This window comes from Ascaphus truei, chromosome 2 (assembly GCF_040206685.1).
Source record: "Ascaphus truei isolate aAscTru1 chromosome 2, aAscTru1.hap1, whole genome shotgun sequence".
Classification (NCBI taxonomy): domain Eukaryota; kingdom Metazoa; phylum Chordata; class Amphibia; order Anura; family Ascaphidae; genus Ascaphus; species Ascaphus truei.
This window is the reverse complement of record NC_134484.1, coordinates 320382836-320395941: the sequence shown is the minus strand read 5'-3', so window position 1 is coordinate 320395941 and position 13106 is coordinate 320382836. Positions and strand designations below refer to the sequence as shown.

At 39.6% G+C, this 13106-nt stretch overlaps 1 protein-coding gene across 6 annotated transcripts in view; it reads left to right on the top strand.

The window, feature by feature from the left end:
* The window catches only part of PDE1C (phosphodiesterase 1C), a 1267836-nt gene that overhangs the window by 1223109 nt on the left and 31621 nt on the right, over positions 1-13106 (top strand). The window contains exon 17 of one of the 6 annotated variants that reach the window (XM_075586553.1): positions 3380-5196. The exons of the other annotated variants lie outside the window; for them this stretch is intronic. Within the exon in view, the coding sequence (XP_075442668.1) occupies positions 3380-3393 (14 nt within the window). The 3' untranslated portion in view covers positions 3394-5196. Of the gene's footprint in view, positions 1-3379; positions 5197-13106 lie in introns of those variants that run through there. 6 annotated transcript variants of the gene reach the window in all.

Here is a 13106-nt window from a genome sequence, read left to right as displayed (position 1 = left end):
GGCAGCAGACAAACTCTGGTCTGGATCCCTCATCCCTCAGTTCCAGCAACTGTCAAACTGTGGGATGGAGTGCATGTACAGTATTCTGAGGCTGCACTTTCCAGCCTAAACAGGATAGAAGCTGTCCAATATCCTGGGAGCCCTATATATGGAATTTATTACCATCCCCTGGTTTCTGTCACAACATATATATACTGTATATATACACCCTACTCTTCATTTACCTCCATTTTGCTCAGACGGGGGAGCACCATCTGGCCTCTGTCTACTCTCTGCAAGTATACAAGCCAATCAGTGCCACAAGGTTTAACACTGTTACATTACACCAATGTTGAGTATAATGGTTGGCATACAGTTAGCACCATCTGACCTCTCTATCTGCTCTCTGCTAGTGTACCAGCCAATCAGTGCCAGTTGGTTTAACAATATTATATTTCACAGATGTTGCGTATAATAAGTGGCATATAGATGGTACAATCTGACCTCTGTATACTCTCTGCAGGTATACCAACCTATCAGTGCCAGTTGGTTTAACACTGTTACATTACACCTGTGTTGTGTACATTGCTTGGCATACAGATAGCACTATCTAACTTCTCCCTACTCTCTGCTGTAAAACTAGCCAATTGGTTTAATATTTTGTCATATTATTTTCCAATTTTCCTGTTTATTTTGAGTTTTTTCCATAATTTAATACAAATCCAAAACCAAACACATTGAATTGTAGATTAGAGTCGATTACATGAAGATTGACAGAAAAACAAGGCAAAAGACTGTTTCAAAACTTTAACATTGCGGGAGGTATTTTGAAACTATGGGGATATGGAAAGTCTTTTACTTCCATCAGCATAATTATTTTAATGAGTTGTGAAGATCTATTGATATTTGTCTACAGTGACATAATAGGTATTAATTAATGTATGAGAGGTGAAAGTACCAGTGATCTACTTCTGTGCAAATTACACTACTTTGTGAAAATAGTATAAAAAAACAATACAAGTCATATTTAAAAATTAAACCGAGATAAAATAAATCAAATGAAGACATATATAAATGATAATGTCAATATTCACTCTGTGCATATCTACCATAAGAGTTCACTCAACAATCCATGCTGTTCCACAATTTCATTTTCCCCCTTTATTCCGAATCAAAGTGCATTAATCGGTTGATTTGGGATTTTAATGTCTACTGTTAAGCCTCCTCTTTAGTAATCACTAATGTTAACACCACTGGACATAGTTAGTTGTACAGTATGTTGCAAGTATTAGACTCGACAACACTATTGGTTGAGCAACAAATGATGTATCGCTATTAACCCCCCGAAGTTTACCATTTTACTAATAGAAGTTTTTTTAAAGAAAAGTTGGAAGAAAAAGGTCTGATTTTAAGGGCTAAGTTGCTCTAACAAACTCATAGGGCCTCCTTTTAGTAGCTTAGATGAGATTGCTGCTATCTCGCAAGGTTTGGCATGTTCCCGCCGAACGACTTTGAAATTTGAGTTATCACGGTATTCAAAAAGAATCTGAACCCCTCACAAGCCTTGTGAAAGGAAAATTCCCAAACCGTTCGGCGTAGCAGAAAAGTCATCAGAGATTTTTTCTTTGTTCTTCCACCTGCGATTTTATCACAATCTGAGCTGCACAGGAAGAGCCGCCTCTCCCTGCACAGATCTTGCAAGCGACTGCAGGGTTTTTATTAAAATTTGCATACTAGTGTGCGGGAGCAGGGGGCCTCCGGAGCAGAACTGTGTTGATTTCAGGTCCGGGACCCTCTGCTTCCCGAGATACAGGCCCGGGTATGGAGTGCTAGAATCTACTATGCGTTTAAATGTACCAGTCACGTGACGGGGGACATTTAAACATTGTATGGTGGATACCGGCACCCCATAACAGCACCTGTATCTTGGGAAGCTGGGGGTCCCTGGACCTGAAATCAACGCGGTTCTGCTCTGGAGACCCCCTGCTCACACACACTAGTATTCAAGTTAAATAAAAACAGCTTCATTAACTTAGCGCTAAGGCAATGAAAATGTTAAACTTGAATAGCCTGTTTATTGGGGGCAGAGGGAGTGGATGAAGGGGGTAGTTGCTGTAAGGGTGGGTGGATAGGCCTGTTGGGAAGGTTGCGGGAGTGGTTAACCCCTTCACTACCAGTGTGGTGGGAACTGCTAAGGTAATGAAGGGGTTAACTCCACCCACAACCCACCTTCCCCCCCCCCCCGCCCCAGGCCTAAACACCCACCGCGGGCCAAATACCACCTTCACCCACCGCCGCTACCCACAATAAATCGGGCACAGGTTGTTAACCCCTTCATTGCCTTAGGTGTTTATTAATGGGTATCAGCTCCATAGACTCCCTGCTTCAATCCGATGGAGGAAAAATGCATTTATTTCCCCTAAGTCCTGCTTTCTGATCCCTTCTTGCCAGCCTTTGTCTGGCGAGATAAATCTTTGATAAAATCACAATTCCAGAGCTCCAATGAGATTAGCGAGGCTACTAGAATAGCTACTTTTTATTTAAAAAAAATGCGAATTTGAGCTTATCGCCAGCTCTCGCACAATGTGTTTGGCGAGGAGCCAGAAATTGGGAGAAAATGCATTCTCGAATGATTTAACCAACTCATTAAGGCTTTCTAATAGCTACCTAGCAAATTTGTGCGATAGCTGCTCAAAATCCTCGATGAGTTGGTTATCGAAGCTACTAGAATAGGCCCCATAGACTGTCTACGTATGTTGACTGTCTATATGGATTCTTATTCTGCAGCACTCTGCAAATATATATTTGTAACAACGTTTTGACCTACTGTATTAAAATGAAGTAGTTGTAATCAGACTTGTATGATTAAATAATTTTTGTAAGATTTCTAAATGGAAACGTAAAGCAGAATTATGTGTGTTTTGTAAGAGTTCGTTCATTTTCTATGTGTGGACATTTTTAGAGGGTATTATGTATGAAAAATATATATGGAAATTTGTTATTATCAATTTGTGGAAGCATCTTCATGGGTTCTTTCATTTAACTATTTAAAGTGTAACGCATCATTTTTAATTGCTGGGTTTCACTAAACTCCGATGGGGAGTATCAGAGCTCAATCCATGTAAACTGCCATTGATTTTAAAGTCAATTAGCACAGGATCGATACCACTTATCTGATCTTGGTAAATCCCAGCCAAAGACTCTACATATGATTGATCTAATAATCATATGTCATCATTTGTAGAAATTAGCTGAAATGTCAAGAAACTTCCCAAGTCCAACATTACACAACTTTGTAACATACCTTGCCTTCCATTCACAGCATTCCCCGTGCATCAGACGACCATGGGGGAAAGAACTCACCAGTGACCTTTTTTTTTGTTTCTCTTTTTTTTTCCAGATAAAGAAGAATAAAAGAGAATGACCATATATTTCATCATTTTAGCTGGGCTTCTTCATTCTGATCCTCCTTCCTGACAGACAAGTCTATTGGGAATAAAGACATTGCACCGCTGTCTAAGCACTGCATCCACTGGTTTCTTTACAGTTAATGACTTATTTTACTATGTGTGTTTTTTAAGCTCTCCCCCCACTCACCCCCCCACCCCCCTTAACAAAAAAACGGACTCAGCATTTTACACAACAGGCAAAACGAATTGGGGAACTACAGCAAAGTAAACTCTTTGCTACAGTATAGGGAGCCCGGGGTTAAGGAGCTCCTGGTAACTTGATGAAAGCACAGACTTGCACATGGAAATTATCTTGAAATTATCTTGAAAACTGCACTATCACTATTATTTCAGAAGGTTAATTTCATGTGCTAAAGAAGGAAAAGGTGCATTTGCATGAGTGCTTGTTTAAGCCAAACTAGAAGATTTTCATCTTGCACTTAAGGAGAGAGCTGCACTGATCAGGCCACCATGACGTGACAATTGCTTCACAGGGTTAACCATAACCAGGTCTTATAAAACTGTTTTGTTTTGAAATATCTGTTAGAGTTGATTCTATCACGAATGGCTACGTTTTGTTTATTATTTTTTTTTATCATATGCGTGTTTAGTTAAAAATATATATATAAGTGAAAACGTAATGTCTCATTTAATGTGGAAAAGGGTGCAGGATTCAATCACTCATACACAGACTGGATGTTCTCATTTCAAGGTCTTCCATGAATATTGGTTTTACACGGCACAGCATGCTAGGAAATAAGTTGACCCTTTACTGCATCTCACATTAATTCTTTTGCCAATGCACTGTAGTACTAGAGGAAGGAATCAACAGGTATACAGTAGTTATTATTAAATGGAAATGAAATACTTATTCTTGTTCTAGCTTTAGTACCTATTATTTTTATAATGACTTTTCCTATGTATATTAATGTTTCACTTATTCTTTTGCAGAAAATGGGACTTACTTTCTTTGGGGGGTTTTCACAATACGATAGCCTTCAGTGCACAATATCTCCGAGTAGCATATACTTGGGGAGGGGGATAATCATTACACGCCAATTCATTGGAATTCAGGCAAGTGATACAACTTCAGGAATTTAGTCAATAATCGTCACTTGGGCCTATTTATTAAACTTTGTAGATGTCAAACTGAATGATATGTACTGTACAGCCAGTAAGTGGCTATAAAGATCTAGAATTCTTGCCGCAGTAAATATCATGTGCCCCGAAATACAAGGTTATAGAACCTGGCAAATAGTTTTTGTGACATTTTAATATTTTCACAACATTTCACAAACAGAAAGGGCAACTTTTGCCGGATTCACAAACTTCCATGAAAATTGTGCACATCTATACTCACCAAACTGAACTAATCTCAGTACTATGTTTAAAGGGGTTAATGATTCTTTAAAAAAAAGAAAGAAACAGAAATAAAACTGATTAGCATAATATTATTAACGTTAAATATTACTAAGCTCTTCTCCAGTACTTCAAATTAGTGTTGAATTTAAATATTTTGACCCCCTAGTGTTAACTGGTGTTTTAGACCTCCCAGTGTTAAAAAAAACTACTATTAAAAATTATTTAACATGAGCCATTTAGCTTTAACCCATTAAACATCACTGACATTTGTCCAGTTTTCATATGTGAGATTTCACCCTTAAACCCTCTGATCAATATTCTCCAATTATTATGAGATATATATATATACACACACACACACACACACACACACACACACACACACACACACACACACACACACACACACACACACACGCACACGCACACGCACACACATACGCACACACATACACACACACACATTATTAAATCTCCCTAATCTTAAATAGGGGAGAAGAATGTGTATCTCACAGTTTATTGAATAGTATGATGTGAATATTTAATTTTGGGAGATCTGCTCACTTATACGACATTGCAAACACATTAATATATACAGAGGTTCCCAGCACACAATAAAGGAATAAAGACAACATTTGTCAACAAGAGAATTAATGTATTGAATGTAATAGCAGCTACACAATCAGCCCTGGCATAGGGTCTGGAGAGTACATTTCGTGACGAAAAACAGTACAGAGGGAGAGGAGGGGAGGAAGGGGAACAAGGGGGATGAAATACTAAAAAACAACAAAAGGAAGGGGAACAACATACAATACATGTAAAGTTTAAGGCGATAAAAATGAAGGGGGGCAACATTTCGGGGCCAAATGCCCCTTAATCATGCCGGTTCCCACAGACTGAAAACAGCCTGTGGTACTTCCCTCGTTTACACACCTTCAACCTACTACCTCTCACCACATGAACGATGAGGACGAATAATAAACTGATAAACCAAAATAGTTGGTCTGTCTATTAGCAATAAGTCTATCCTATAGGTACATGAACATCAAATAGTGCTTAAAAAAATAGCTAGGCATATAGACTGTATAAGCAGACTAACAATAGTGCACAAATCTATGTTTGAGAGAAACAATAGAACCTCATAAGTGACTAGGCATATATGTACAGACTGATAATACTGCAATATCCTGTGCTCAATAGCACCTAACTAATCACTTAAAGCATGGCAAAAAAATGTTTTGCACAGTAAATTGAATAAGCGTCAGGCTGAACAAGAGACAGTGATTAGGACACCGGGACAAATGCCAAGTCATAACGAATGTTAGCAATACGAATCCTCTGCTGTGGTGTGACGTCTGTGGCTCTCGTGGGGTAGTCTGCAGTCATCCCAGTGTAATAACGACAAGAAAGAGAACCCCAAGGAGAGCACACACTCGTAGAAACGAGTGTACCTGTGGATAATGTGGTGTAGGTGATTAATGGGTGAAATAAAACAATTTTATTATGAGTCGTAACTCAGAAATGTAAAACAGGAACGCTGTAGATCAAAGTACAGCACTTTGTGTGAGCCAGTTTAACAGCGAATTAAAATATGGACCGGACGTAATAATAGCTGTGACCTGTATACTGTTTAAACTCTAATTGTCAGAGATAACAGTGTAGAGGCCAATTAGCAGCATTAAGACCCTAATAGTAACTATGGTAATGGGAGTTAACCACGTGGATGCCTGGAGAGCTTAACTGGAGGTATATGTAAGCTCTCACCTCAGTCATGCCACTGGGAGTGCACTTGATTGTCTAGTGTACACTGCACTGTACTAAGCAACACATGGTACCTGCAGCATTTACCCAGAGATTATCAACCTATGGGAAGATTTATCTATACCTCACTACAGGGACTAGCCCTTTATACTATAAACTGGCTACCCTCCCCCCCTGAGGTGAGAGCTTACATATACCTCCAGTTAAGCTCTCCAGGCATCCACATGGTTAATTCCCGTTACCATAGTTACTATTAGGGTATTAATACTGCTAATTGGCCTCTACACTGTTATCTCTGACAATTAAAGTTTAAACAGTACACAGGTCACAGCTATTATTACGTCCGGTCCATATTTTAATTCGCTGTTAAACTGGCTCACACAAAGTACTGTACTTTGATCCACAGCGTTCCTGTTTTACATTTCTGAGTTACGACTCATAATAAAATTGTTTTATTTCACCCATTCCTCACCTACACCACATTATCCACAGGTACACTCGTTTCTATGAGTATGTGAGTGCTCTCCTTGGGGTTCTCTTTCTTGTCGTTGCTATCTATATTTACCCATGATAGTAGCACCACCACTCCTCATACCTACCAGCAGTAGCGAGGGTTCCGCCTCCCGGTCCATACCCCTGTTCCCTCCTCCTCCCCCCCCCCTAATAGTTCGTCATCCCAGTGTAGTTGTGCACTATTGTTAGTCTGTTTCTAAAGTCTATATGCCTAGCTATTTTTTTAGCACTATTGATGTTCATGTACCTATAGGATAGACTTATTGCTAATAGACAGACCAACTATTTTGGTTTATCAGTTTATTATTCATCCTTATTATTCATGTGGTGAGAGGTAGTGGGTTGAAGGTGTGTAAACGAGGGAATTACCATAGGCTGTTTTCAGTCTGTGGGAACGAGCATGATTAAGGGGCATTTGGCCCCGATACTTCGCCCCACATGATTTGTATTGCCTTAAAGTGTACATGTATTGTACGTTGTTCCCCTTCCTGTTATTTTATAGTATTTCATCCCTCTTGTTCCCCTTCCTCCACTCTTCTCCCTCCGTACTGTATTTCTCCACGAGATGTACTCTCCAGACCCTATGCCAGGGCTGATTGTGTACCTACTATTACATTCAATACATGGATTCTCTTGTTGACATATTTTGTCTTTATTCCTTTATTGTGTGCTGGGGACAACTGTATATATTACTGACTTGCTTGGGGGTTAGAGGTTACCCCTTGTTCCCATGCACCATATCATTTACTTTTCATACGTATTTGGTTGTGGAGTGCTACCTAGCACACATACTTATTGCAAACACATTCACAGTTTAGACATGCGAGAAGTGTTTAATAAATACGGTGACATGTGTTTCCCAGGAATACTGCACATTTTTTTCCGCACAAAGTCTATTTGTGCATTTTAATGAATAGACCCCGCTGTGCGTTAGAGGCTATCGCTCATTAGTTAGCACCTCCCTTTAAAAAAATGGAATTCTATTCTTTTTTTGGGCTGGCTGACCTACTGTAGCTAAATCTAGCTATAATAATGTTGTAATCAAGTATATATAATATTTGCAACACTTGGCTGGCTGATCCAGTGATGGAAGCCCAGCCCACATGCTGTCTTCTCTGTTTTCTAGGTAAAAAAATAAAACATTTTTTAGACATAAAAGGTATGCTGAATTTTGTTTGACATCAAGTGTGAAAAAGGGTGCATGTCTGCACTTTACACTATGTTTAACTTTTATTGGTTTACAATGATCTAAAGACATCTAATATCATGTAGACTTAGGGGCAATTCTACATTGTACAAAGCAGCTATTCAGGCTGTTTACCTCTGAAAATTCACATTGCCTTCAATGGGCATTTTTTTCTGAAAATGGCACAAGCTGCTGCTTTGGACACTATAGAATTACATCCTATGAAGAGAGCCCTGTTTATTTAGGGTATGCTCACCTTTGTAAAACCTTGTTTTCTAGACCTGCATCTCATAAAGGCCTAATTTAATTAGCTGGGAAGCTTTCTTCCATGTGTTCAAGAGGATTGTTGTCCTATTTATTGGAATGAAGCTAAAAGCTTCCCTAACACAAGGAAGCTTTGGAGGCCATTACTTCCAGAAATGGTTACAAATACATTAGCAAAGGATATTTTTGTATCCAATATGTAGCACATTTCAAAAGAAGACCCAGTTTAATACAGTAAACTTCTACACCAAAAAGATATGATATCATTTTAGTATTCTTAGAGCAAAATTGTTTAGATGATATGTTTAGTGCGCCCAGATCTGCATTGAAAAGTAAAGATAAAATTAAATGCAATGTAATTATCTGAATTTATTTTTTTAAATGGATAACATATACAAATGCAATAAAAGAATATATAGATAATTACCCATAACAAACTATATTCATTTGCCCCCAAACAAATGTACGAATAAAAATATGAATGCAGAAAAAAAAATGCTATTAATGGATTGATTTATTGGGTGAAAACTGAAAATAAACATGTTCATGCTAAAGTATAAATGTTTAAACACAGGAAAAAAACACAAATCTATGAGGCATAATTATTTTGCTTTTTTAATTCATTTTACTACTTGCTTTTATTTTCCACCTAACCAATTCGTACTGTATAGGAGATACCAACAGGCTTAACAAAATGGTATAACAAATAGTGAACGTGATGTGTTTAGATAGACACATACTGTAGTAGAGAGAAATGTAAAAAATACACGCTAACAGATATTGCATAATGTATGCACATGTATGTGCACATTCTCAGGTTACTTGATGTGTAAGATTTAGGGAATAATGGCCTAGATCCACAAAAGGGTGCTAAATTTTAGCACACCTTCACTCCCATTCATTTGAACAGGAGTACAGGCGTGCTAAAGATTAGCACCCTTTTGTGGATCTGATATGTCTGTACTGTAGCAAACACCCTTCACTAATTAACTGTTTATAACACAGAAAAAAAATATTTATAGATAACCAAGGACTCCAACAATTAGATTATGGGCATACAGTATGCCTCAATCTGTCTAACTCATCCTGACGGTACTGTACACAGATTACCTTTCAGTTAATGTGGTGTTCCGTCTAGGTTTTTTTTGTACTAGCTCAAGCAGTTCCTATTGGTCGACGTGACGCTGGACCTTTAAACCTGCATGAAGAACCTGGGCACCTTCCGTGGTATGTATCTTCGGAAGCAGGGGGTCGCCTGAGCTAAAATTGACACGGTTCAATTCTGGTGACTCCCTGCTTCCCACCAAGGGGGAAAATATTTTTTTCTCCATAAAATGCTCCTTTAAAGCTGCAGTTCAAGCAATATCCTACATGTGTGTTAAAAAAAAAAAAATCAGTTCTGTACTATGAGAATATACTTGTAGCATTTAAATAAACAAGACATTTTTAATGTATTTAAGTAATAATCCACGAAGAACAGGGCATTATTGGCCACTAATGCCCTGTTCTGATGGGATTATTACCATTATAGGCTAAATGTAGGCTTATTTTTCATTTTTAAAATTTTCATAAAAAAGATAGACACTTGTAGTCATATTGATCTTTATCAGCATGATCGTTTACATTCTTATGCTTTTTCTGCACATGTTTATTAAAATGAAATTGTACATACACACAGCCTCCCACTATATACTCAAACTCTGCAGTCCCCGCTCTATACACAGAAACGCACATACACTCTGCAACCCCCCTCTATATACACAAACACACTCTGCAGACCCCCTACAGTCTGCAGCCCCCCCCCTTCTCTACACCCACAAAACACACACTGCAGCCCCCCTCCTCTACACCCACCAAACACTCTGCAACCCCCCTCATGTACACAAACACACTCTGCAGACCCCCTACAGTCTGCAGCCCCCCTCCTTCTCTACACCCACAAAACACACACTGCAGCCCCCCTCCTTCTCTACACCCACAAAACACACTCTGCAGCCCTCCTCCGCCCTCTACACTCACAAAACACACCCGGAAGACAAACATACAACACACGCAGCAGCCCCTCATCTACACCCACAAACACACACTGCAGCCCCCCTGTAAACCCACAAAACTGCAGACACACACACCAACAAAACACACTCTCCAGCCCTCCTCCACCCTCTACACCAAGGGAGCACAAATTTTTGATGCTGCGCCCCCCTGCCTGGCCACCTTTGGTCTCGCGCCCCTTCCCCTGCCTGGCAGCAGCGTCAAATGATGCTCCGGTGTCACGTGACCCGCATTGTCATTTGACGCCGGTGACGTCACATGACCCGGCTGTGTCATTTGACGCCATGTTGCCATGGAGACACGTCTGAATCCCGGTAAGTTTTAGTGTTGCAGAGGGCTCACGTGATCCCCCGGCATTAATTGAAATGCCTTGGGGAAGAGCACGGGACCTTTCCAACTGCCTGCGCCTCCCTACCCCCCCAGATATCGCACGCCCCCCAGTTTGCACACCGCTGCTCTACACCCACTGAAGACACACACTGCAGGCCCCCTCTACACCCACAAAATACTCTGCAGACACACACACACACACACACTCCCCATCAGACTGCTTCCCCATTCTACACCCACAAACACATTGCAGCCCCCCTGTAAACCCACACACTGCAGACACACACACACAACATCAAAACACAGGTGGTCCTCGCTATCAAACGTTTCACTTTACAACGAATGGCATGTCTAACACTTTACAATGCAACCCTGTGGTCCGTTTTTCTACGCCGGAATGCGTTATCCAACATTCACTGCCACTGATTAACATGGGACTCACTTTACAACTTCTTTCAAAATCCAACGATACTTCCAGAACAGATTCTGTTGGATAACCGAGGACTGCCTGCACTGTGCAGCCCTCCTCTATCCTCTATACCCACAAAACACACAGTTCAGACACACACCAACAAAATAAACTTTGCTGCCCCCCACTACAGTACACCAACAAAACACACACCAACAAAACACACTGCAGACACATACACACACCAACAAAACACTCTGCTGGCCCCCTTTACACCCACACAACACACAAACCTTTCTTCTCGCTATCCTGTGCAGAGCTCTCTGCAGGCAGGGTTGGGAGAGGAATCAGTGCCTTGGTGCTGCCTCCTGTCCAATCACCTCCCCTGACTGAGAGCTGCTCTCATTGTGTGTGGATGAGAACTGAAAGCTGATTGTCTGAAAAGCTTGGCAAGGTGCCAAAATTCCGGACCATTACTGAATGGATAATGCCCGGAATTTTAACCAATCAGAGAACAGGGATTTCAATAATGATTGTCTGGAGGTCAAGGTATGGCAGGCTCCACTGACCACCCCAGTTAAGATAATACACATATAAAAGAAACGGGGGAAATATATCAGGGATTGCTGCTTTAATAAGACTTTCATTAACTAAATACTAATTAAAGTCAAATGCACTTTAAAATATAATTAAAGTTTTAAACTGACATATCATAACTTTCATGTTGATAACCATGAAAGTTCTAATAGGATGCATTATACCACAATCACAAGCTGTTATAGTGTGAGCCAAAATATTCATTTTTAAAACATGTCAACACTTTTAACTGTATTTTGTAAAAGATAGATTTTGTTACAGATCCTTTTAAATGCTACACTCATAAAAAAAGCTTCTTTTTGTAAATAGATGGGCTTCTTTTTAAAATTATTTCTTGTGACAGAATAACAGTTAATTCTGGGAAATAATTAGCCCTGAAATAATTATATTTTATTCAAAAGTAAACAGGATTAAATCTGGATCAGTCAGGAGCCTAAACTTTTAGCTACATTTTCCCCTCATTAAATTGATGCTAAGTAAGACGTGTGTATATCAAGGTAGTTTGCATCTATTTCACATGGTAAGTGACAGACTACTGTACTGTATAATATAAGAAGTGTCAATCGAAGGAGTTTGGAAAATCACATATTGTAATGGCATGTATGAAGTTCTTTACCTCTGCTATAACTTTGATCTATTTTCCCAGTATCAGAAACACATGCCTTGTGGAATAAATATCTCCTATGATCTGTGTTAAATGTAAGAAAGATGATTAACATGTTTTTTAAAAACTACCTCACACGCAGAAAGAAAAAAAATACAACTTTTCTTTACGTAAACGCATCGACCATGTAATCTGTAACTCCTACTCATATTTGGATGTGTGTCATTTGTCAGTTTCCTAGACTTCTCCCTGTACCTGTTGATTTATGGCTGTAAGAAGCAGTAGTCTAGCACAAAGGGCCTTATTCAGAGAGGGTTGATAAAAAAAATCGCCAGGGAATTTAAAATGCCGTTTTTTTGGGTGTTGCTAACACGGTATTCAGAAAGGCTCGATTACCAGTGATAGCAAAATTCCCAAAACGGGCGAGTTGCTGCAAGCGACAGCATCGAGCCTCTGAAAAGGCCTGAACCAGTGATTCATTTCTGCTGCAGAGAGAGCTGCTTTGAGAGAGCTGCCTCTCACAGCGGAAATGTTGCCCGAAAATTATTTATTTAAATATACATTTCTTTAATAGTGTAGAGGTGCAGGGGGTCTCCGGAG